Raw genomic sequence first — 24,401 nt, 5'->3', positions numbered from 1 at the left:
TTTGTTTAGGTTTTTAAAGAATCGCGTATCAAAAGTTTATTAACCCGGACTTAAAACTGTGATGTATCAGTCTCCATGATGCAGGCTATATATATATATGCAAAATTTTCGACAGATCGGTTTTTCTGCTGAGCCGTTTGAAAATAACACTTTTTTACAATTCTGTTCTTTGCTTTTGTGGGATACAACGTATCCTATGTTCTAAGCCTATATTTGTGCCAAATTCTATCAAGGTCGGCAAGGTTGAGCTAGACACTGTTTATATATATTATAAATCAACATTAAGTTTTAAGTCAGTGGGTGTTTTCTGCCTGATGAGAAGTTCTGTTCCCTGTCTCTAATTATATTCATCAGATCTTCACCATATTTTAGCAAACCCAAACTGATGATACGACCTTTTCTACATTTTTTTTTACAAAGTGGTTGAGATATGACAGAGCTATATTGTTTAAATCCCCCTAAACTTTTGTTAAAAAACTCTGATATCAATATAAGAATGTTACAAATTCTGACCAAGATTCGCCTCAGTGCAGTTAGATCAGTAAAAAGATCCGAAGAACTAACAGACTACTGAAGCTTCGGAATAATAAAGAAAGTTCTGCGACACTACCGTATTAGGGCGCATTTCGATGAGTATTCTAAAGTTAAACATTTTTGGTTTTCTAACCCGACGTATTGGCGTCTACATTCTGGCCAATCTCAATGTTTATCTTTCCAAAATTTGAAACAAATGAAGAGCAATCAAGGTCCATTCCCAAGTGATTTAAATATTAAATTTGTTACCTTAGCGTTGGCTTAGCAGCAAAAATTTCCCACTCCAATAAAATTACGGTATGTACCGACTTAATTTCAGTAATATTGAGATTTCAGTCAGATATCATGGTTTTTGTAAATGATGATGAATGTATGAATATGATAATATTCTTGACAAGAGAAAGTGCAAAAAAATATTAAACAGTATAAACGTCTCTTTTCGCCCTTACGGAAGTGAATAATGAGGCTTGTCTCGGAAGGCTAAGTTCTGATCACTTGAGATGTAAATGAACTAGGTATATTTTTCCTGAGCTCTAACTTGAGCATTCCGTTTCGATAACTTATACGGAAAGTTCTCAAAGTATACCTATTGAATCTTGCTTTTGTCCTCGTTAAGCCGAATAGATTACAGAAGTTGTAATTAGAATTACAATAACTTCTGCAATTCGTAATAGAAAGAATCATGCTAAGAATAGAAGATTTTTTTAACGACAACCCAGTCTACGCAACGTCCAATATCCACCATCCACGTGGTGAAAAAATCCACCATCTTCCCAAGCTTGTCTTTATGTTGACTGCAACCATCAGAGTGTATGATAAGTTAAATTGAATACTTATTTACTCGAAAGGGCCCGTAAATGACACTTTTGTTACGAGCACAGAATAGCATAACTAGTTAGGTAGTAAACATTAGGCTATGTCATGTTGGGGCTCATTTAATCAGTCGTAGCAAGTCACAGAAACTAATAAAATATTGCCTTAAAATAACTTATCAGTCAGATTAACAGAGTGCAATATGTTTGTTTACCAGAACAACATGAACAGACTTATATACACAGTAACTTATATATAATTTAATACTTTATTATTAATAGTCCTATGTCTAAGATGTGTCGTGCCAATGAAGTTTCTGACTCAGCTGAATGTTGCGGATACTAAAGTGCACACACCCAACGCTGGTATTGTGTCAGTACTGAGTTCAGGGAAGACCTGTTTAAAATATTAGGAGAAAGTTTAATAGTGTCAATTTATAACTATTTAATAAAAAAGTAGTATATTTCAGTCTTCAACTCATAATCAATGTCTATGTGAGAACTCATTATAGCCCAGTGGGTAGGACTTCGACTTCACTTTCGGGGGGCCGAGTTTGAATCCCAGCACGCACCTCTAATTTTTTTAAGCAATTAAAAATCACTTGCTTCAACGGTGAAGAAAACCCTGCATGCCTGAAAGTTTTCCATAATTTCCTAAAAGGTGCGTGGAGTCCACCAATCCACAATGAGTCAGTGTTGTGGACTACGGCCTAACCTCTTCTCAGTTTGGTAGAGGATCCGTGCCCTGTAGTGGGCTGGTAATGAATGAATGAATGAATGAATTGCACACCACAAAAAGTACATAAAAAAAGAAAAGTATAACAAAACAACGTATACAATATGGTGGCCTTATCGCTTCATAGAGATAAGGCCGCCGACTAATGGTATTATGATGACGATGTCTGCGTAAGAAATGTAAATACATGTAAACATGTAGTAGGTACAAAGTTATCCAGAAGTATTAGTATGAGCAAGCGACGTCACGCCGCCAATCGAATACATTCTGTTTTATTACCCGGCCGAGTTACGCCGCCAGGCACTATTTGTAGCCGAATAGCGTCCGATTTCAGATAAAGCAATAAAAAGTAGGCATACACTCTCAGTGTTGTGTGTCAGTGACATATTGAATAATTGGTGTTACAGCTGTCTGTGACTCCAGCTTGACAGCGTCTGCACGAGATTCTTGAATAAACTGAGTGTCTAAAAGCTATTTATTCGACTACCATTAAAATTTAAACATATTACATTGACTCACATAATTAAACTACATTACATTATTAAAATCTATACTTATAATAAATCTGTAACTGGAAGATTTCTGTACATTTAATATATTTTGAAAATTTTGACCGGGGGATGCTTTATTTGTAGCTGATATTCCGGGTCACCATATGGGATACTTTGTATCCCGATAAACAATAAGTTTCCTCCGGGAAATGGGGTGATTTTTTTTATCAATTTTACTTCACATCTCCGTTAAATTTGCACCGATTTTATTAATTCTTTTTTATTTGAAAGTGTATACTATCAAGCATGTATTGTCTTATTTTAATAAGGATCTGATAAATATTGTCGGAGATAAAGGTATGTCCTTTATCTCCGACATATAACAGCACGTCGCATGGCACATGAGACAACGATCGAATGCATTCATACCATCCTGGAATAGCTCATAGGCTTCTGTTTATCCCGAAAAGCCATGTTAATTCATGTTCACGTTTATAGTCGAGTAAGTGGACCTATGTGGATGATAAACGCTAAGGAAAGAAGTGAATGGAGAGAGCTGGGGGAGGCCTCTACTACTTCTACCGAAAGTAACAACAAATAAGAATGAACACATCATGTAATATATCTATCTTAATATAGCAATTTGTTTAATTTTTATAGTTATGATTGATGGACCAAGTAGTGGCCTGATTTGAGCCTGATTTGAATTTTGAGCTCTGTTACGAAAAGCTCTACTTTGAGTATACATTAATTATCTATACGGAACAAATATAAACTGATAACAATATAAACAAATATAAACGAAAGTGCATTAAAGCGCAATAAAAAGCTATAACGAACTTTCATATGATCTCAAAACACTATCAACAAAACATTTTACGCAAAAGTTATGTAAATGGTTACAAGGAAAAAAATTTTACTCGTTAATTTAATTTTAATTATTTTTACTTTAAATTTAGTTTAATTTAAAGTAAAAAATTAATCATAAAACGTGTCAAAATATTTTATGATTAATTTTTTACTCTTATTATTTTGAACACATAATTGTATTGTGTTGTATTGAAATTGCATGATTTATATTTTATTCTATGTGTTCATTGCAATTTGCAATCAATGGTTTGTAATGTTTGCACGCCAGCTAATGAAAATGCACTGTGTCTTCGTAATTGATATTTAAATGGCATCCATGTTAACGTGTGTATTCTATTAGGTAAGGATGTATTCTATTTTAAATAAACTGAAGATAAACCAGATTAGTTTGTTTTTTGTTTTGTTTAAATACACTACTCTCTAGAACTACCAGTCCAATTTGAGATATCTTGTTTGTTTATTTCTTAAGAAAACTTGGACGTTAGCGAATTTAAAATCACGTTACGACTTTTAGAAATCAAGCAACAAGAAAAAAGTTAGATAGAACGTCTAGAAAAACTGAATAGCGCGAGTTGGCGAGCGTATCGTGGCGGGTTAAAGTTTATAGAAAAGCTCATCAGAAGAAAGGAAGACAACGTACAAACTCGAGGAACTAAGTATTAGGTAAAGTAAAGTATATAATTTTTTTTCTAAAAAAATACATACTTTCTTGACGCTCGGGCTAAACTGTCAGTTTGTAGAAACCCTTTGTACAAACATCAAAATGTTTGTACAGTGTTTATAAGTTCAAGTTAAGAATTACAGAATTCTTTTTGATGGCTTAGTTGGAGATTAAAATATTACTTTAATAATAACTTTTCGACGAGCTCTTTAGCGTAGCGTTGAGCGCTGTGGTTTAAATTGGGTCGCCCCGGGCTCGATACTCGGCAGTAGCAAAATGGGAATTTAATTTTTTTCTCAATTTCTTTGGGTTGGCCAGCTGGGAGTCTTCGGCCGTGGCTTGTTACCACCCTACTGACAAAGACGTGCTGCTAAGCGATTGAGCGTTCCGGTACGATGTCACGTAGAAACCGATTTAATATTACTACCATAAACTTAACAGGTGAGCTCGTGAGCATCTTAGACTTACTTAACTAGGCATTGTATCTTACAGCAGGTGAGATTGCAGTCAAGGGTTAACTTGTAGTGACATAAAAAGTAAAAAAATAGCTACCTGGTATTGGCACGTTTTCGGAGCTAAATACTTACAGATCAGCAAATCAGACACTTAAATATAACAGTGGGCCGAGTTTATGCAGTTACTCTATAGCTAATAAAATAGCCGCATCGTATAGCACTTTAAAGCTAGGAATTTCAAATTCTGATTCATTAATAAACTATGAAACAAGGAAACAAGGACTATAAAGCAACCTTAGCTTTAAATCAGACTTTGGTTACATTAAACATGGCTCAGCGCGTGCATACATTTTGATTACGAATTTACCAGCCGTATTGCAGTGAGATTACGCTGAGGATTAGATAAGAGGGATAACTATTAAGCTTACGTCTTAAGTTACGCTTATATTTTGAGGCTCGTCCAACGTGCAAGTCCAAGGTAGTCCAAAATATATAAATTATACTCTACACACATTTTGTCTGGGTATTTATCTGTATATTATAAGCATTTATGTATATTATTCATAAAATGATTCATCAGTCATCTTAGTACCCATAACACAAGCTATGCTTACTTTGGGCTAATTGCGATGTCTGTATTGTCGTAGTATATTTATAAATATCAATTTATCGTGGAAGGCTATAGGTACATAATTATGAACATACCGAACCTTCCCCTATCCTTTTTGGGAGTTTCCTTTGCCTGCGAAGCATAAACGGTTACAGTTTTAACTCTTTAAAAGTAAAAATTAAAAATCCGCGCCATCATACCACTATCTTTTAAGATTGATACAGTTTTTTATTATATATTTATTTATTATATTAATCTTATTTTTGCGATTTTGTATTTTGTTTATGAATATTTATCTATTTGAATGTAGGTTTATAATAATTTTACACCACCTGTACGTTCTCGTCATGTTGTCCTAATCCTAATTTCGCAGAGATCGCAGCTAAGCGATAAGGCCGCCTTTTGTATCCGACTTCCATCTTTGTATTTCTATTCTTCTTTTATTTCCCTAACTTTATAGTGGTCTACAAAAAGGAATTGCTGTCAATTTCATGATAGCTTTGTAATTTTTGGACACTTACGTGATACAGTTTTTATGGCCTCATTGTTTACTTTTTGGGTCTATTTTTATATTTTGTTCTCAAATAATGACCCTCAGTGCGAGGGAGAATATCGCGAGGCGCCATTAGGCCGTGTACTCCATGTTGCCAGCACATTACTCTTGGCTTGGCACCAAATCAGTCGTCACGTCTCCCGAGTGCGACAAGTCAGGGGTTTCCATTGTGTAACATAACGTATCTTTATGCTAGGATCAGCATACTTAATAAACCATCAAACAGGAAAATTGTTGATATATAACCTGCCAGCAGTTGCCCGCCGATTAAACCGTATTTTGTCGGTTTTGAAAATCCCGCGGGAACCGTTATTTTTTTTCGGCAACCAAAGGCGCTAAACACAGCTCTAGAAGAGAGGTAGGTGGTGCATATAAATAAACATGCATATATACCTATATATACAAATATAATATATACATATAAACTTACAATAAAATATATAGATACGGATATTAATTAATATATACCTATATAATTAATATCAATAATACATAAATATATACAATATTGTCAAACCACAAATAAAACAGGAGGGACTGTTAAAGATGTTAAAGATCCGAAGATTTAGACAAAAAATTATCTTTGATAAGTTTTTTAAAAATGTGACTGTGCCTCTCCGATTTTAAGAAGTGGGACGTCCGGGGAGGTAGGGAGGTCGTTAATCTTAAAATATATTAATTACTAGCTATTGCACGCTTTCTACGTCCGTATGTATTCCAAATTTCCACCTATCCTTTGGGAACCATCTGTTATATTGTGTTAAAAAGCCTGTAAGTCCTTTGAACAAACTCTATGCCAAAATTCAAGTTGATTGGTTACTTAGTTAGAGCGTTAAGCACGGACAATCAAACAAACACACTTGCGCATTTCTAATAATAGTAAGAAAGGATAATGTTAGTAGGATAAGAGATACTGTTTATGTTGTTCAGCGAACTCAAAGGTGTCGCAGTATTTGTTTGACCTTGTATAGTCGATACATATATTTCCTTTCCTACAATACATTATGCGTCAAGGCGTCAAGGCGTACTCGCTGGGAGCGCGCGATGTAGCCACATCAAAGCCCGTAAGTATATCCCCTACGTAACCCTCAGCCTCGTCATCGCTCGATTTGTTGAACATCGGATCGTCGCAATCCTTTGAAAGGTTGGTTCGGCGCTGTGAGCCGCCGTATGTTTATCTACCAATAGCCCTCTGTATGCTATGCATGAGCTCGTTTCAGTTGTTATCTTTGAATAATAATAATGGAATTTTTGTCACAAATGTTATAGACGATGCCCGCAGTTAAAACCCTCCTTGGTTTGAGTAGTCGTAGTAGTTAAAATTGGCACTAATTTGCGGAGTGATCACGACTCGAATTGAGAACGTCCTCCTTCTCGAGAAAACAAACAGGAAACATTGTCAGACAAAAAAGTGAATGAACAATGAACGTCTCTACAGGTTATATAGTATGTATGTCGGCGCAATTTATGAATTGACGATCACACGTGCAGTGCTGTGTAATTGCAACAACAATAACAACACCTGTCGTCGCACACCATGAGTCAACAAACGCACGTGCAGTGCTGAGTAATTACAACAACACAAACAACGCGTGATGCATCCCCCACCATCCCCGGTTGGAACATAAAGCAGTGTGTTGTACCCTCCTCAGCTCAGAAGCGAGCGAGTCGCCGTAGTTGTCGGAACGCTCCTGCGTAATTAACGCTCTGAGTTATTATTTGTGGTTTTATTGATTACTCAAGACCATTGGATTATCATGTCGCCACCCGATAAAGGAAATACTCCAACATCAGAAGATGGGACACCACGCAATGAGCAACGGCCTAATGACGTGATCCAGGCTATGGCAAACGCATTTAAGACAACAATGAATGACATGATGGCTCAACTATCTTACGATCATCGCGAGACCTTGACTGAAATGATCGGCATCATGAAATCAGAAGAAAATACGCGAGTACGTATTTCTGACGTTTATTTTCCTGCGTATGACCCTGATTCTAGTACTGATGTACGTGATTGGGTAGATCTTATAACACGTACTCAAGAAGAATATGGACTTCGAGGTCATGAGGTGCGATTAAAAGCAGCAAGTGTACTAAAACGACGTGCAAAAGTCGGGGCTGATAGTAGCCTTTTAAGGACAACGACCTGGACAGAGATGCGGAATGACATGTTGCAAACTTTTGAACCTGAATCCAGATACTTTGCTGATATTCTGCGCTATAAAAATTATACGATTGATGATGCAGAAAATATTCAAGATTTTATTTCAAACGTATGGCGTATGTTCAAAAGGATAGTAAAACCTAACCTAATTTGTAATTGGGAGTATTGGAGATGAGCACATTCGGACTGAACTACTTAATAGCAAGTCGAATACTGTTCCGGAGTTGATTGCTATAGCCAAAACGTTTCGTAAACGAAGGAATGCCCCAACTAAACCGAATGAGTACTACAAGCGGCCTCGCTTGGACTTCAATCGTGATAGACCCAATTTAACTTGTTATGTTTGTGGAAAAACTGGTCATTTTGCTCGACATTGCTCAGAAAGTGCACTTCGACGTGGAACATCCTCAGCATCAGGATCAGAAGTTCGCCCCTCATCAAGAGATTTGCCTACACCACCCGTTAAGGAATGTTCCTACTGTAAAGGAACTCGACACACTACAGAGACTTGTTTTAAAAGAATAGCTGACGAGCAACGCAATAAAAAGGTGAATCTATGCAAGAATAGTGAGGCTAACTCCCATAATATAATAATGATACAAATTGGAAGAAATACATTAGAATGCATATTCGACAGCGGAGCAGATTGTTCTTTAATTCAAGAGTCTGTAGCATCGCATATTCCAGGCCAAAGAAAGAATATATCAAAATGTTTGAAAGGAATTGGTCCTGTCCCAGTTTACTCTCACACACAAATAATGACAGAGTGCAAGATAAATGATATTTTAATTGAGCTTGAGTTTTGTGTTGTGCTAGATCACCAATTACCTGCAAAAGTTTTGATTGGTAACAATCTCCTGAATATTCCAGGAATTAAAGTTGAGTTATCAATGCATGGTACGGTTGTCAGTCGTCACGAAGAACAATCCCTCTGTTTTCAGTTCAGTGAAGTATCAGAGGTTAATATAAATACTGATTTAAAAGAAGAACAGCACAGTGCATTAATGCAAATACTGAAGAAATACCAGCACGCTTTTGTAGAAGGGTTTCCCACAAACAGAGTGACCACTGAAGAGCTGAATATTAGGCTAAAAAAAATCCAGATAAAGTTGTGGAACGACGACCCTACAGAATGGCATTAGTAGAAGCCCTAGCAAGATCTCCTGTTCCCGAAAATATCAAGCAACTTAGACAATTTAACGGGCTCGCTGGATATTTTCGGAGGTTTGTACCGAATTTTTCTTCAGAGATGGCAACACTTTACGAATTGACAAAAGCAGGCACAAAATGGGAATGGACTGACTGTCACGAAGCAGCAAGAATGAAAATAATTAATTATCTTACCTGTGCGCCTCTTCTTACAATATTCAAAGAAGGTGTGCCAATTGAACTCCATACAGATGCAAGTGCATTGGGATTTGGAGCAGTTCTTATCCAAATCTTAGGCGGACGACAACATGTCATAGGCTACTTTAGCCAAAGAACAACTAAGGCCGAATGCAATTATCACTCATATGAGTTAGAAACATTGGCTGTAGTGAGATCGGTTAAACATTTTCGTACTTCTTATACGGAAGAAAGTTTACTGTTGTCACAGACTGCAATGCGTTAAAAGCCTCTCGATACAAGCAAGAACTACTGCCACGTGTACATCGCTGGTGGTCTTTCCTACAAAATTTTGACTTTGAAGTCGAGTATCGTAAAGGAGAAAGACTAAAACACGCAGACTTTTTTTAGCAGAAACCATGTTACCCAGAAAATCCTTAACTTGACTTCCGATAAGGATTGGTTAGTAATGGAGCAATACAGAGATCCTGTTTTAAGTCGAAAAATCAGTGATATTAAGGAAAATGAAATCAAAAACACTGACTACTTAATCAGAGACGAAGTTTTATGCCAAAAAGTTAAACAGAACGATGGAAGAACCAAGATTCTAAAAATAGTACCACAATCTTACCAGTGGAGTATCAATAATCATTACCATGAGGCGTTAAAGCACTTTGGTTGGGAGAAAACTCTAGACAAACTCAAAGAACACTTTTGGTTTGACAAAATGAGCTCAAAAGTTCGCAGCTTCATAGACAATCGCGTGATCTGTAAAACATTAAAAGGGACTTCAGGTGCAACACAGATGGAATTGCACCCAATAGAAAAAATTGCGGAACCATTCCACACTATTCACATAGATATCTCTGGAAAATTGAGTGGAGCGTCATCTGAAAAAGAATATGTCTTTGTAGCGGTTGATGCCTTTTCCAAATTTGTGTTATTGAAGTACGCTTCTAAGAAAAATCAAGAATCAGCCCTGCAACATCTAAAAGAAATTATATTTCTTTTCGGTGCTCCCAAAAGGATCATCGTTGATGGCGATGGTGCATTTGTGTCTCAATATGAACAATATTGCAAAAAGCACGGCATTGAACTACACCATCCTGCAGCATATACCAGTAGAGCAAACGGCCAAGCAGAAAGAGTTATGCGTGTCATCAAGGATGGCCTCACTGTCATTAGTAATACTCAGAAAGATCACTGGGAATATGCCTTAGGAGCATTACAACTTGCTATTAACTGCAGTGTCCAAAGCAACGGGGAAAACACCTATTGAAATATTAACAGGAAAAAACGGAAGCGTACCGACAAGGAGAACGAGAGAGTTGGTCCTGAATCTTTCCGTAATGTAATTTCTGAAAGAATGGCCGAACGGGCAGAGAAATCTAATGCTAAGTTTGATAAAACTAAAGCAAAGGTAAAGAGATTTGAAAAGGGCCATTATGTTTTGTTAAAAGAACCTATCCGGTTAGGAACAAAACTAAGTCAAAAATTCGGGGGTCCTTATGAGATAAAAAAAGTTCTTCCTAACGACCGTTACGAGGTCAAGAAAATTACAGGACGTGGACGGCCAAGAAAAGTAGCCCATGAAAATCTACGAGCAGCTCCAGACTTTGGAAAACAAAATGAGATTGCCGTGTCGGCGTGTGAGGTGTCCTCAAATAACTAGTGAGGTATAATTTATTTTTTTGGAACGAGGTTTGCTTTTGTGTATTATTTCAAATTACTTAACGTTCTGAGTTTAAACTTTGAATACCAGTGTGGAGGCTTGGCTGTTCCTATTTTATTAATGGCGTTGAGGCCTAAACTTTGAACACCAGTGTCGAGGCTTGGCTGTTCTAACTTTATTAATGGCGTCGAGGCCTAACTTTGAACACCAGTGTCGAGGCTTGGTTGTTCCTACTTTATGAATGGCGTCGAGGCCTAACTTTGAACACCAGTGTTGAGGCTTGGTTGTTCCTACTTTATGAATGGCGTCGAGGCCTAACTTTGAACACCAGTGTCGAGGCTTGGTTGTTCCTACTTTATGAATGGCGTCGAGGACTGACTTTGAACACCAGCATCGAGGCTTGGTTGTTTCAAAGTTCTTAGTAGCATCAATTTGAGCACCATCATCAAGTCTATCGAGGAATTTATTATTAATTTTATTTCAAGGGTCTTATGCCGCAGAGACGCGTCAATTGCAGAATGGCCGTGTCGGCGCAATTTATGAATTGACGATCACACGTGCAGTGCTGTGTAATTGCAACAACAATAACAACACCTGTCGTCGCACACCATGAGTCAACAAACGCACGTGCAGTGCTGAGTAATTACAACAACACAAACAACGCGTGATGCATCCCCCACCATCCCCGGTTGGAACATAAAGCAGTGTGTTGTACCCTCCTCAGCTCAGAAGCGAGCGAGTCGCCGTAGTTGTCGGAACGCTCCTGCGTAATTAACGCTCTGAGTTATTATTTGTGGTTTTATTGATTACTCAAGACCATTGGATTATCATGTCGCCACCCGATAAAGGAAATACTCCAACATGTATGTAGTATGTACCTACAGTACATTGACCGCGGCCCTAATCCTGAATAAAATATAAAAGCAAGCAACAAGGAACAATAGTGGTACATTTTGATTTACGGACGCTAATATTTACAGGCTTTCTCTTCGGTATTAAGAACGGCGGACAAAATCTCGTGCTCCAACAAAATAAAATTCCTACAAAGGAAAAAGGAAAATTTATAATTTTAACAAAATAAAACGTGTGTGTATTTATCTACACGCGTTAAAAGTTATACTTTTTAATTAAATGTTATCTTTTGGCTCATTCTACGTTTATAGAAAAAACTACACTAACAATAGAAAAAAGGTATACATTGGAAGTTTTATTATAACGCATTATCTAGTTACTCGTAATTGAAGTGTATTTAAATATCACAAGTAAGTACATACCGTGAAGAGAGTTGCCAGTTCTCACGAAACATACGTACATGTCGTCGGGTGTCGGGTTTTTAAATTGAATCTCATATTTTTTTCCCTAACGCGACAAAAGAAGTATAACTTCAATAATAATTTGTCTTTTTTAAAAATACCGTATTTATGTTGTACAATACCATTTGGTATGGACCGGTCCGCCCTTGTATGTTCTGGATCACAGCCTTGCAACAATTCTGCTTCGCAGCAGAAATAAACATGGCGGTAGGAATTCGCCGCACTATTGCTGCTGCTGCTGCGCCACGCCTCAAAAGAATCATACTCGAGAGCAGAGTTTGGCCCGAGGGGCATACCGTATACTGTGAATCGCTGAGGTCAGCTAAAAAGCCTTTTACTTTTTGTAAACCGTAACCGTAGCGTTTTGTATGAATAATTAGAAATACCTGCTTGTACGGCGCACACCCGCTCGGGGCGAAACCTCTTTTGAATGTCGTGAAAATCATTAAGACCTTGGCAAGATATTTAAATTTTTATTTCAACTAAGCACAAGGCTGCGCTTATTTCTTTTTTTTTATCTACTTTAGACTATTCAAATACTAAACTATGACGTCAAAGTAAAATGGCCCTTGTGTTCTAGACTATGTTTATTGCAAACCTTAAATCGACAATATATTTCTAGGTTATATTTTAACTAGCGGTCAGTATTAGTCAACCTGTAAATATAGACACATGCTGACCAAATTTTTTTCAGAACGTTTAAATGAGAATATTGCCGTAACTAAGTTTGACGTAATTTGGACCGTTTAGATGCCTGTGATGCCTTAACGGTTCATGTTACGTCAGATGAAGCTCTCAAAATGATCATTTTATTTTTGCAATGTGTTTTATGGTTGACCCACTCCTTGTCCCCGCGTTAGTCTTAGCTTGCTGATATATATATAGCCTTATTATAGACTTTAACCTACCTCGATAATTGTACAATCCAAAAAAAGTTTTTTCTAATCGATCCAGCAGTTCCTGAGATTCATCATCATATTCATATCTTAGAAAAGTCTTGCCTGTGATTAGCTAAAACCATAACAATCAATACATTTTAAACGAGGTTTATACAATAAAACTAATGGGTTGAAGTCGGTCTTTTGATTCAATTCTTTCTTGGACAGGGTATTTGGGTGTAATATAACTGATAGATACTAATACGTACGCAAAGCAAATCTGTAAAATTTGGTCGGTTTGTACAAATATACAAGCTTAATTGCTAATAAGCAATTAACAAAACGTAGGTTTACACAACTGACATATACTCTGTCGTACTTCAAGCTTAAACACACAAACCTCATACATAGACACAAACCGCACACACGCACAACCGTCCGACTAAATCATGTGACAAACGAATGTGAAAGTCGCAATTAAACCTTCTCAAAGTGCATACGTATTTTCTATAAAACTGTCCACAATCCGTAGGTTAAATTCGATCTTACTACACAAACACTGGGTGAGTATGTTTGATTAAGCTAATCTCAGGAACTACAGATTCGATTTGAAATAAATGTGCTAGCTCGTTTATAAAAGTACGAGTAGGTTTGACCTATTTAAATATTTCACAAACAAGGCTCAAATACAAAATGCGTTTATTTCAAGTAATAAACTAATAACTAATAAAAGCACTTTTGAAACGTCAAGTATGACTGTTGGTACTGACAATCAATTTAGCCAGTCTGTCTAAATCTGGACCGCGCGTCAGGTCTAAACTACTGAATGAATGTTAACCAATTTTAATATTTATTTTGAACTTGGAAGTTTGTATCTTGAGTTCAGTTTTGACTTAATTGCGTATAGATCTGATAAATATATTCGGAGAAAGAGAACGGAACTCTTCAGCAGGCAGCAGCAAACGATAATAAGTACATAGTGTGGCCAGATTTAAGAAGCATATACTGCTAGGACTGAATTAAATAAGTTAGAAATTTTCCACGCTTCTGCATATGAGTCAACTACAATGCAATTTATCGACTCTTCCTTTAACAATTACTTTTCTTTGCTAGTGATAAGTGATAGAAGCTGGGACTAATGGATGCCTAATTATGTTTAAATTTTCCATAGTTGGGCACCCATTCATTTACTGACTTGGATCAACTTTGCTTACCCAGCCTATCGTCCAATATGTGGTGCTACTACTAGAGTACACACTACTTGCAGTCATTATTTATTGTGGTTATCATTAGTTTCATAAGGTAGCTGATTTATTGGAGAAGGTTGTAGACGCATAACGCTGCGTTCCTTAGTTTATGCGGATGTGAATCTGCAGGGAACAGCTAGTTGTATCTTAACGTGAAACTGAAACCGCGAAGCACAATTATTATTTTATACCGAAGTAACTACAGAGAGCTCCGCATTATAAATTCTTGAAGTAGTCCGCATTATAAATTCGAAGACAGAAGCAACATATAAAGAAATCTAAGCTTAATTTCTTCAATCTTTATACTCCACACCAAACAGGTCTTCAATGTACCGTCTACGTACGTTTCACTCCGACACCGGAGCATCCCCAGGAGATGTTAATTTCACAATTAAAAATTGTTATGTACCTTATAAATAGCACCACACCGATTCTCCAGCTGTTCGCTAATTAAGCTTAGTTTTCATAATATGAAATTAATTCCATAGAATTCCGCAAACTAACGCCTGGTAACGTATATCCAATATATATAAGCAGAAACTTTGCGAGAGTCCATGATATGGGTACAATGAGCGAATTAAGTAAATTATGCTCAATGGATAGTAAAAGCCCCCGCCTTTTTGTAAGTTAAAAAAGTTATAAGTGAATAAAAACCGGCTGCTTGTGAAAGCGTGGGGTGATAAAATAATCGTCCATCTCGCGACCTATTTACCGCCAGCCGCATAGATCAATAGTTCCTGTTTAATATTCCCCTAATGAGAGCTAATGGCGCCCACGCCACGGTGCACGCCTCACTCAGCTGTCTATTTAGAAAAGTGATTGCATATCTCGTGTGTGATGTGAAACAAACTTAATAAAATTGACAACCATATACTTACCTACTATTGAACTAAATGAATTATAATTGCATCACGTTCAGACGCGTTCGTGTGTGCATTGTTTTAATGTTTACTGGTCTGCTGGGAGTCGGGAGGCTTAGATCGTGGCTAGTTAATAACGATTAGATTTAGCTCTCCGGTAGAAACCAATTAGTGACAAACCCCTAACTAGTTAGCCCGCTGGCTTCATTGACCGCATCATTAGATGAATGAAATAAAAAATGAAAGGCCTCTCCCGACGGGCGGGCGTGTCCATAATCACCACGCTAGGGCGATGATTTATATAATTAGTTAAATACGGATACAGATAAACACCCAGACACTGAAAAACGTTCATGTTCATCAAACTAACATTTTTCCAGTTGTGGGAATCGAACCCACGACCTTGGACGCAGAAAGCAGGGTCGCTGCCCACTGCGCCAACCGGCTGTCAAATTCATGTTCGTCACCCAAACATTTTCAGTTGAGGAAATCGAACCCACAGCGTTGGAATCAGAAAGCTGGGTGAGCTGACTGCACCCATCAGCCGACATTTTCCTGAAGGAGTATAAAACTTACGGGGTAATATATTATGTCTATAGATCAAAATGACTTCCCGCAATAGGTACAAGTGATCAAAGAGATGTATTGGAAAAGTTTTTCATTAAAAATACCTCATCGGCATCCCTTTTCTAACTAACCGTGAATATATATTCTACACTAGAGGTCCCCCGCGACTTTATCCGCATACAACTTAAACGCTACTTTAACACACATACACACACAACGCTAATTGAACAATAGTTTTTTTTTTAATTACATACTCATCCAAACTTTCACTCCCTCTCATATCCGTGACTGACTAAAAAGCCTACATTAATATATACTACTCCATACCAATATTAACAATGCGAAAGTGTGTTGTTCGTTTGTTTGTCCTCACTTCACGCGCTAACCACTTTATTTTAGTCATGGAGTTAGTCGAACTAGTTAGGTTAGCTAATTTTACACCATATATTCTTATTCATTCACGTCCTAACGAAGACACCTAATGATTTATTCTCTGCGGGTAACACCGTGGAGCGCGGCTAGTCAAAATGTTATTAAAAGCGGTTCCCCGCGACTCATAAGTTATCCTGTCCAACATTAAACCCCCGGCGGCGTTAATACCTTGTTGTCGCTAACGGTTTGGTAACTCAACTCAACATTTCCAACTATTGCGGTGCGAATATCTCGTGGCCAAGATGCTTACTCTTTTATGACTCTTTCTTTTTGGTGACTCCTAAGGATTGTAGCTTATATTAATAATATCTGAAAGGTGCCAAGTTCTATAGATCAGCGCCTTCAAACAAAAAACGAACTATTTAGCTTTATCTAATAACTATACTCATAATTAAACTGAAACGGATCAAGTTCTGTATATTGCAAAATGTTATTTTCGCAGGGCACTCTATAATTTGGATACTGCAGCCAAAACTTTTTTTTTATTTTTGTCTGGCCACCTGTCTGTCTATCAGTCAGACAGTATCCATTTTTGAATCCATTCGGTAGCTTTAAACCTAGAGATGTCTAAAGCTACTGAATGGATTAAAATAAAACTTTGCATGATTGGAGTTCATACTACGAGGTAGGAGATAGGGTACTTTTTATCCCGATATTCAGGACTGTTTCCCTAAGAGAGGGGGTGAAACGGTTTAACGATTTTACACTATAACTCCATCAAACGTAAACCGATTTAAATAATTATTTTTATAACATACCCATATACCGAATTTCGTGTGGTTGTGATGTTAATATGGTTGGAGAGAGACGATATAAAGTGTTGCCAGAATTACTTTGTAATAGCCGTAGGGATTGGTAAGGATAAAAAGCGCTATATATAGTGCTGTGGCTTTGTCGGTGCAAAGGCGCGTTGATGTTCGATTGACGTCTTGGGTTTGAGCGCTCACAGTGCATGAACCCATACAGCAGCGTGTAATATAATATTTAAAGTTCCAACTGTATTGTGTGCTTTTTCTTCTTCTTCTTGGAACCCCTTAAATTTTGATTTACGAGTAGACTGTACGTTCATCAAGTGCCAACTGTAGGCTGATTTGATTATAGAAATGTTTGTTGTTGACTATATGATTTTGAAGAACTTAAACTTCTTAGGTTTATTTATTTTCAGGTTGCATGTAACTTTAGTTACAATTACTCATATTAAAATTATTAGCTCCTTGCAATCCTTAGTCTGACCTTGACAACTGAATCACAAATGCACTATTTGTATTAGATATAAAACATAGATATCTCTTTGCCCTCCTTTCTACCTGATATCATTCTTCTCTTTGTAAGTATGTGCTTAAACACAACCTTGAAATTTCACTCGGAATTCTAGTTCAGAACAAATATCAAATCGGCACCCAAGTTTCAATCAGACAAGTATTTAAGTAGACACAGTGTTACAACTGCTGGTATAGGTGTGGAAAGGTCTGCGGCTGAAATTTATAGAGCGTACTTTGACTTTGCTCAGACTTTGCCTTTATCCTACTTATGTGTAACGAGACAATTTTATGGCAACTCATAACTGTCTCTCGTTTTAACTATTTCTCAATATAAGTTAGGTCAACGAACACCACGCCCTGAAATATACTGGGAATATAATAGCTAAGGCAGGGATATATATCTATATAAGCTTTTGGAAACATGGTTGAGTTCTAAATCGTGATTAATCTGTAATCGCTAACGATGCGAGCTTCAAGAGTTCCATTAATCGACTTTGAAAACTGAGCCGTTAACTTAAATTACAAACTGCATCGTTGCGTTGGTAACGAGAAAGGAAAATATAACAGACATCAATATTAACAATACATTTTTTGCTCGAACCCAACTGTTAAATTGATAGCTTAAAAATCGCAGAATTAAGAACCTACACTTTTGTTAAGTTAAATTGAAGGTTAAAAAACTAAAAATGAAATAGCATAGCTCTGTCCATCGCCCGCTGAAAGACTCTGAGCCTTCATATAGTAAGCGACCACGCTTCCGATCCGTAAGTCATCACTGGCAACACGTTCGAACACTGTTCGAAGACTTTGGTTTTGGGGCACTGAGAGATTTCGGACGAAAGAATTTCTAGAAGTTTTCCGAACACTGCCCATCCTATTAGGATTGGGCGGTTCACCCTTTTCTCGAAATTTTGGTACTAAAACGAGATTACCACGCCACAGGACCAACGGAATAAGAATTTTGTCCCAGCTCCATTAGGGTTATGGTTGATATAAATATATAAATTCAATTTCCCATTTGAAGGATATGGATTGGAGCTACTAGCTGATAATAATCTCCAGCGAATAATATAATTTCATGAAAATGCCAGATATCGAAACCAGGACCTAAAAATTATCACGTGTACATAATATGTACTTCCTACGATAGTAAATTAAACTAATAGAGGCTTTTTAATTAACGAAGCATAACTATTAGATCTTATGGGAAAAAACAATCAACCATATCCGATATAGGACACGTAAGGAGTCAATGAGATTAGTACACACGAGATTAAAAATCTCAAATCACCTAACGAGCAGCATCAGACAGCCTCCGGCAGTCTCCGGCAGTCCACGTCTCCCGTCCGCCCAAGCCGCGCGCCCGGCTCCGGCGCGCCGCCCTACACACATCGCTAAAATAAAGTTTTACTTGCAATGTTACCGTGTTAAAGTGTTTTAAATTAATTTGATATTTAGGTTCTTAATAATTATATTCCGTAATATAGAATAGGAATAAATAAACAATATGTTGTAAAATCGCGTCGACAACTAGAATAAGTTATCGAAGTGTGTCAAATAGTGAAATGTGTGCAAAGTTGAAAAAGTGATAAGGGAAGGTGACTATGTACCTAATACTAAAGTTTTACTTAAAATTATGTTGTTAAAAACTATTAAGTGTACGTTATATATATTTTAATGTCTATTATCATTGAATGATAAAAATATAAAGACAAGCTTAAAAATATTTAAAGTAAATAACTTGCTAGAAGATAAATGTAAAGTTTTAAATAATAGCAAGTAAATAACTATTAAAATGATTATTTTTAAAAGTGTTGTGTTGTACAGGTCAAACATTAAAATTCGTCAAATACTTATCAAGCTGATAATTACATTACGCATTAAATAAGCTCTTTGTATAATACTCTATCGACATTCAACCGTAATTAATTAATCAAAGCAATTTTTTTGATGAAAACATAGAGAGAGTTCAAAATAATAATTACCAAATGACAATTTATCTAAGAGATACCAATGTACTTGATAATTTAAATAGTAAAATTTACACAAGATAAAGTTCACTAGATAGACAGCGATGCGAGGGTGACCATGGTTTATCGAACCGTGCTTGCCATACTGCTGCTGGCAACTGCCACATCGCACCACGGAGCTCAGCATCTCTTACTGACCAGCACTTATTCAAACTCAACCAATACGACCATTATTTTATCAAATATGGGATACTTGGAAGCTGAAGACTATTATGGCACAGCGAGTGACTTTCGCTATAAGCGCGAATCTCATCCTCTAATTGGTACCTACGATCTAACGAAAATGTTCAAAAAGAAAAACCGACTCAAAAAAGAGCATAAACCTCAACCAAGTGCGTCACCTCTTTACTCCAATGATATACTTGAAGAAAGACAACTAGCTATCTCTCAAGCTGCGAATAGCTTTGACAAAAAAAATGAAATCTTCGAAGAAATTTCTGTGTCTGAATCTACAGTTACTAGTACAACAGTTAATTCTCGACAAGATACATCGACATATAAAACAATTGAAAATATCAATAGCTATGAAACCACAAATATTAGTAATAGTAATATTAGTGGAGAATTATTTGTGCAAGTAATTAAACAAAACAATTCTAATAATTCAGTAATAGCTAATAAAACCGTTAACATTATGAGTAACATTTTAGTGAATAGAACAGAAAATCCTAAAATTGAGGTTGACAAGACAGTTATTACTAACGACAGATCTCATCAAGTAAAAAGTGGTAGAAACCCAAAAAAATTAAATAAGGTGTCGCGCAAATTTAAAAGTGTAGTGACCATTAAACCACAGACTAAAAATATAATTGTTAATAATAGTGAGGGTAGTAGAAATGATGAAAGTGAGTTAATGAATAAGAAGAAAGCTGAAAATGAGAGTGTGTGGCCTGTAAAACATGCGGCGGTACTTGAAGGGGACATTATTCTTGGTGGACTAATGATGGTAAGTTATCCGGTTCCCTCCTTAGTATTTGATATAACAGTGAATATTTCATAAGCCAAAGGGGATTTAACACTACCTTTATATTATGAGATATATGTCAGGCATACGGTATCTCATCTCGTTATCCAGATCCAGCCCACAGCAATAAATTTACTACCTAACTCAGCTGAGAGGTTTTCAGTGCAATTAATTGCCTAATTGAGGATCCGGTTGTAGAATTTATCTCACTGTTCATCAACATCATCAATATTAGCCCACTACAGAGCACGGGTTTCAGAATGAGAAAACTGCAGTCCACCACGAGGGATGACAGACTGTACACAACTTTGAAAACGTTATAAAGTACTCTCAGGCAAGCCAGTTTTTTGACGATGATTTCCTTCATCGTTAAAGCATACGATAATTTAATCGTTTAAATGAAATATGCACATTACTCTGGAACTTACAGATGCCTTTCGGGGATAAACCTCGGTCCTTCCGAAAGGGCCTTAGCCCTTATCACTAGGCTATCACCACTTCACATTTATAGTTAGTTATTTTCGTATATTTTCCTTTTCGTAATTGGCTTAAATTCTCTGCGATTTTTTTTAATCAGCTCCTATGATATTTTTACCTACCTTAAGAATCTTGCAATGAAATAAAAAAAATCGAAACCTTTGTGCAGTTGAATTCGCACTAAAACTGTTGGACGGGCGGCCATATGTCAGTACTTGCTGATTTAATCCACATCAAATGCTTCACAATATTTTTTGCATCACTCACCGTGACTCATATCAGTGCTGTCACGAATCGCGATTTGATGAAACGGTAAAATATAAAGAGTTATGTGGAAACATAACTCTTCATGAAGCATTTTACGGCGACCGTGAGAACGCTGTAAAAAGGTCATGACTATCTGAAATACGACGTGAAAATCGCATTTGCGTGTTTTCGTTTATTTTGTACATTTTAAAACAGAATATTCTAAGCATGTTTTCTACCTGCTTTTAAAGTTAACGTGATAATACAATTGTTATATATAACATAAAACAACAACTGAATACAATGAATTTTAAGCTTAATTAGCTATAAATCCGAGTAAAGTGGGCAAATTAATCTGTACGATGCAATTTACAATTTCTTCAATCTTATACTCCACACCAAAGAGATTTTCCGAAATGCACACTCACGCACCGGATATCAGCAACTCCTACTTTTAGCGGATTATAGCAAATTAATTATAAATTCCTCAAAAAAACGTCTGCTTATATCTACTATTTAAAAACTGAATTTAAATAGTATATACCGATAAATGATATTAACTCTTATCCAAATAAATAGTTTTATAATTAAAATTGATTATGTATCTAAAACGAATGTCTTTAGAACTTACGAAGAGTATAGAAATGCTGAAAGCAAGAAAAATGCCGAGAGTCACGCGGCCGCGTATTATATAGTTTGGAAATAAAACGGAATCGGTAGGTGGCGCTGCAATTAGGTTCTTGGTTTATTTAAGATATTAAAACGGATAATAACCGATTTTATGCAGAAGAAGTTGCGCGGGTCAGTTAGTATATATATAAATAGCGTTAGTTTAGTACGTGTAGTAGTTAGTATTGTTGTTTGTCGGCCCCTAACAAGGTGGACAGACTACATCAAACGATTCGATGGGAGCCGCTGGAATTAAAAAATTAAAGCTAGAAATCTTAATCAGGTCCTCATAAATGTTTAAAGGAACCAACTGAACGATAAACTTTTTAAGGAAGAGTAACATTTGGATCTAATTTATTATTTCGTCGATCTAGAATAATGTTCATACCTAGACTTTGAAATAAAATCTATAATGTTATGTATCTATATTTAATAATATACCTGAGGAGACTATTTGTTCGGAAACGCAATTATAACGAAAACGGGTGGTGCAATGTAGGGGAATATTGTGAAGAGTCACTCACGTCAGTGTGTAGAGCAGTGAAAGTTTGAGTGGGAAAAATAACTAACAACTAATAACTTATCAGAAGTAACATGCGGGCAAGGTCGTGGGAAATCACTAGTAGTAATAAATAAAATGATTGTTAAAAGTGTTGCTGATAATAAAAATAAAATATAAAAATAGCTTTTATTTCATTTCATTAACTGAAATAATTTGAATATTAGTTTATTAGAAATAAATATTAAAAGAAACAAATATTTACAATACATTATATTACAGTTATCATAAAAATTTATTACATCAATTTTATTTCGTTGATACCACCACTGTTTTCTATCGTGCGTAACTCTGCGTCAGTTTGGTCCCGCGGTTTTTTAATTTCGTCTTCACATCTTGTATACGGTCTTCATCTGTAAAAATTGGCCTGCCTTGCCTGATTTTGTCTGTCTTGCTTTAAATATCGATTAATATTGTTTGTTTTCGTATCATACTTTTTTCATTACTCTCAGACAATTTACAAGTTTCGTACTGTGATTTATATTTAGAGCCCCGATATCAGATTCATAAGTTAGACAGGGTAAGATACAAGCGTTAAAATAAAAATATACCCAAACACAAATAATTAGCAAAAATTGGCTGACAGGTTTGGTTTTGTTACAAAATAAAATCAGCTTGTCGTTTTAATTGGGAGAAATTCGCCATTTTCATGGAAATTTGTTTGCATATTTTATTTACAACGGGCGATCCGTATGCTTTTAGTGTAATAAGTTTAAATAATTTTATTTTAAACTTTGGTTATTCAACTCGAAAATCTATTGCTATACTTTAAAAAAAACTGTAAAACTTGAAATCCTGAAGATATTTAAAAAAAAAATTTGAAGGGAACTCTGTAACAGATAATGAAGCCAAAACTTTAATTTTTTTTAAGTAAAATTCTTGAGGCGTGATTAGGATTATCTGTGTAGTTTTCGCTATTTAAGGATAATCTTGTAGACAATTGTACGCAATTAGTCATTTTAACGCCATTGCACTCACACACACTTCTGCGTAACATTTGAAGTGGCGTGGTCCCCCAGCGCCCCTTCCCCCTTCATGCGTGACACTTGTGCATTTTAGAAATACCACAGTGTATGTTTGTCCTTCGTTTACATCCTAACGAAGCAACCGACCAACTGTATTTTTTGGCACAGAGTTAGTCGACAGGACGAAGAGTAACAGGAAAAAAACGGTTCCGACGGCATTTGTATAAAACCGTAATAAACGCGAGTATTAGATATACTATGTAAAGGTGTTCTTCTACTTCTGTTTACATTATATCTTCATTCTCCTTCTGACTAACGTGACCGTGAAATAACATTATCAAGTCGATTGGAATATTTAATTATCAAATCACCTCTTGTATAGTTTAACTTCAAAAATGTTTTGAAAAAAAAAGAACCGACTCTGTAAAAAAAAAATTCACACGCATTTTAGTGAGTAGGTTTGCAATTATATCTAAGTTACAATAGTCAAATATCAACTGCTCATAACCTTGTACGAAATGTTGCCAAAGCCAGGGCGCTATACAACGTGTAACAAAATTACGAAATAATGTTGAAGGATGCATAAGAATCCCTCAGTGCCTGAAGACCAAAGTCTTCGAACAGTGCGTGTTGCTTGTGATCACTTACGGATGTGAGACGTGCTCGCTAATATGGGCCTCATAAGAAGGCTCAGAGTCACTCAGCGGTTGATGGAAATAGGCAGTCAGAAATGAGAAGATTTGCCGACATAGCTCAGCGAGTCGCGAAGCTGAAGTAGCAATGGGCGTTGGGTTCCAAGGTGTTAAAATATTAAAAATATTTATTTTTCCATATTCAAAACATTCTAAGTGTTTACTTATGAAAACCCTATTGAAGATAAAAGTCCAACACGCGCATAGTACCTACGAGTACGTAGGCACTTCATAAAGTGACAGGAGTCAGATGATTTAAATTTTGCATTCCTGATTTGTTTCTGATTTCCTTCAGTAAAAACTATGGCAGTGATTTACTCAAAACCTATTAGGCCTTGGGATTCATACAT

The 24,401-nt window shown here is 36.4% G+C and overlaps 2 protein-coding genes and 1 pseudogene across 2 annotated transcripts in view; all 3 read left to right on the top strand.

Annotated features, from left to right (window-relative positions):
• Positions 1-7,181: 7,181 nt before the first annotated feature.
• On the top strand, positions 7,182-9,039 carry LOC120628935 (annotated as a pseudogene).
• Positions 9,040-9,687: 648 nt separating this feature from the next.
• On the top strand, positions 9,688-10,497 carry LOC120628832 (uncharacterized protein K02A2.6-like). Its single transcript, XM_039897455.1, has one exon. It carries the CDS (start codon positions 9,688-9,690, stop codon positions 10,495-10,497), a length of 810 nt encoding a protein of 269 aa, XP_039753389.1.
• A 9,674-nt stretch (positions 10,498-20,171) lies between these two features.
• LOC120629013 (metabotropic glutamate receptor 2-like) overlaps positions 20,172-24,401 on the top strand; it is a 32,784-nt gene continuing 28,554 nt past the window's right edge. Inside the window, exon 1 of the mRNA XM_039897733.1 lies at positions 20,172-20,425. Coding sequence (XP_039753667.1) covers positions 20,333-20,425 — 93 coding nt within the window. The 5' untranslated portion in view covers positions 20,172-20,332. The remainder of the gene's footprint in view (positions 20,426-24,401) is intronic.

The sequence above is a fragment of the Pararge aegeria genome, chromosome 13 (assembly GCF_905163445.1).
Source record: "Pararge aegeria chromosome 13, ilParAegt1.1, whole genome shotgun sequence".
NCBI classification, from domain to species: Eukaryota; Metazoa; Arthropoda; class Insecta; order Lepidoptera; family Nymphalidae; genus Pararge; species Pararge aegeria.
This window is presented reverse-complemented; position numbering and strand designations above follow the sequence as displayed.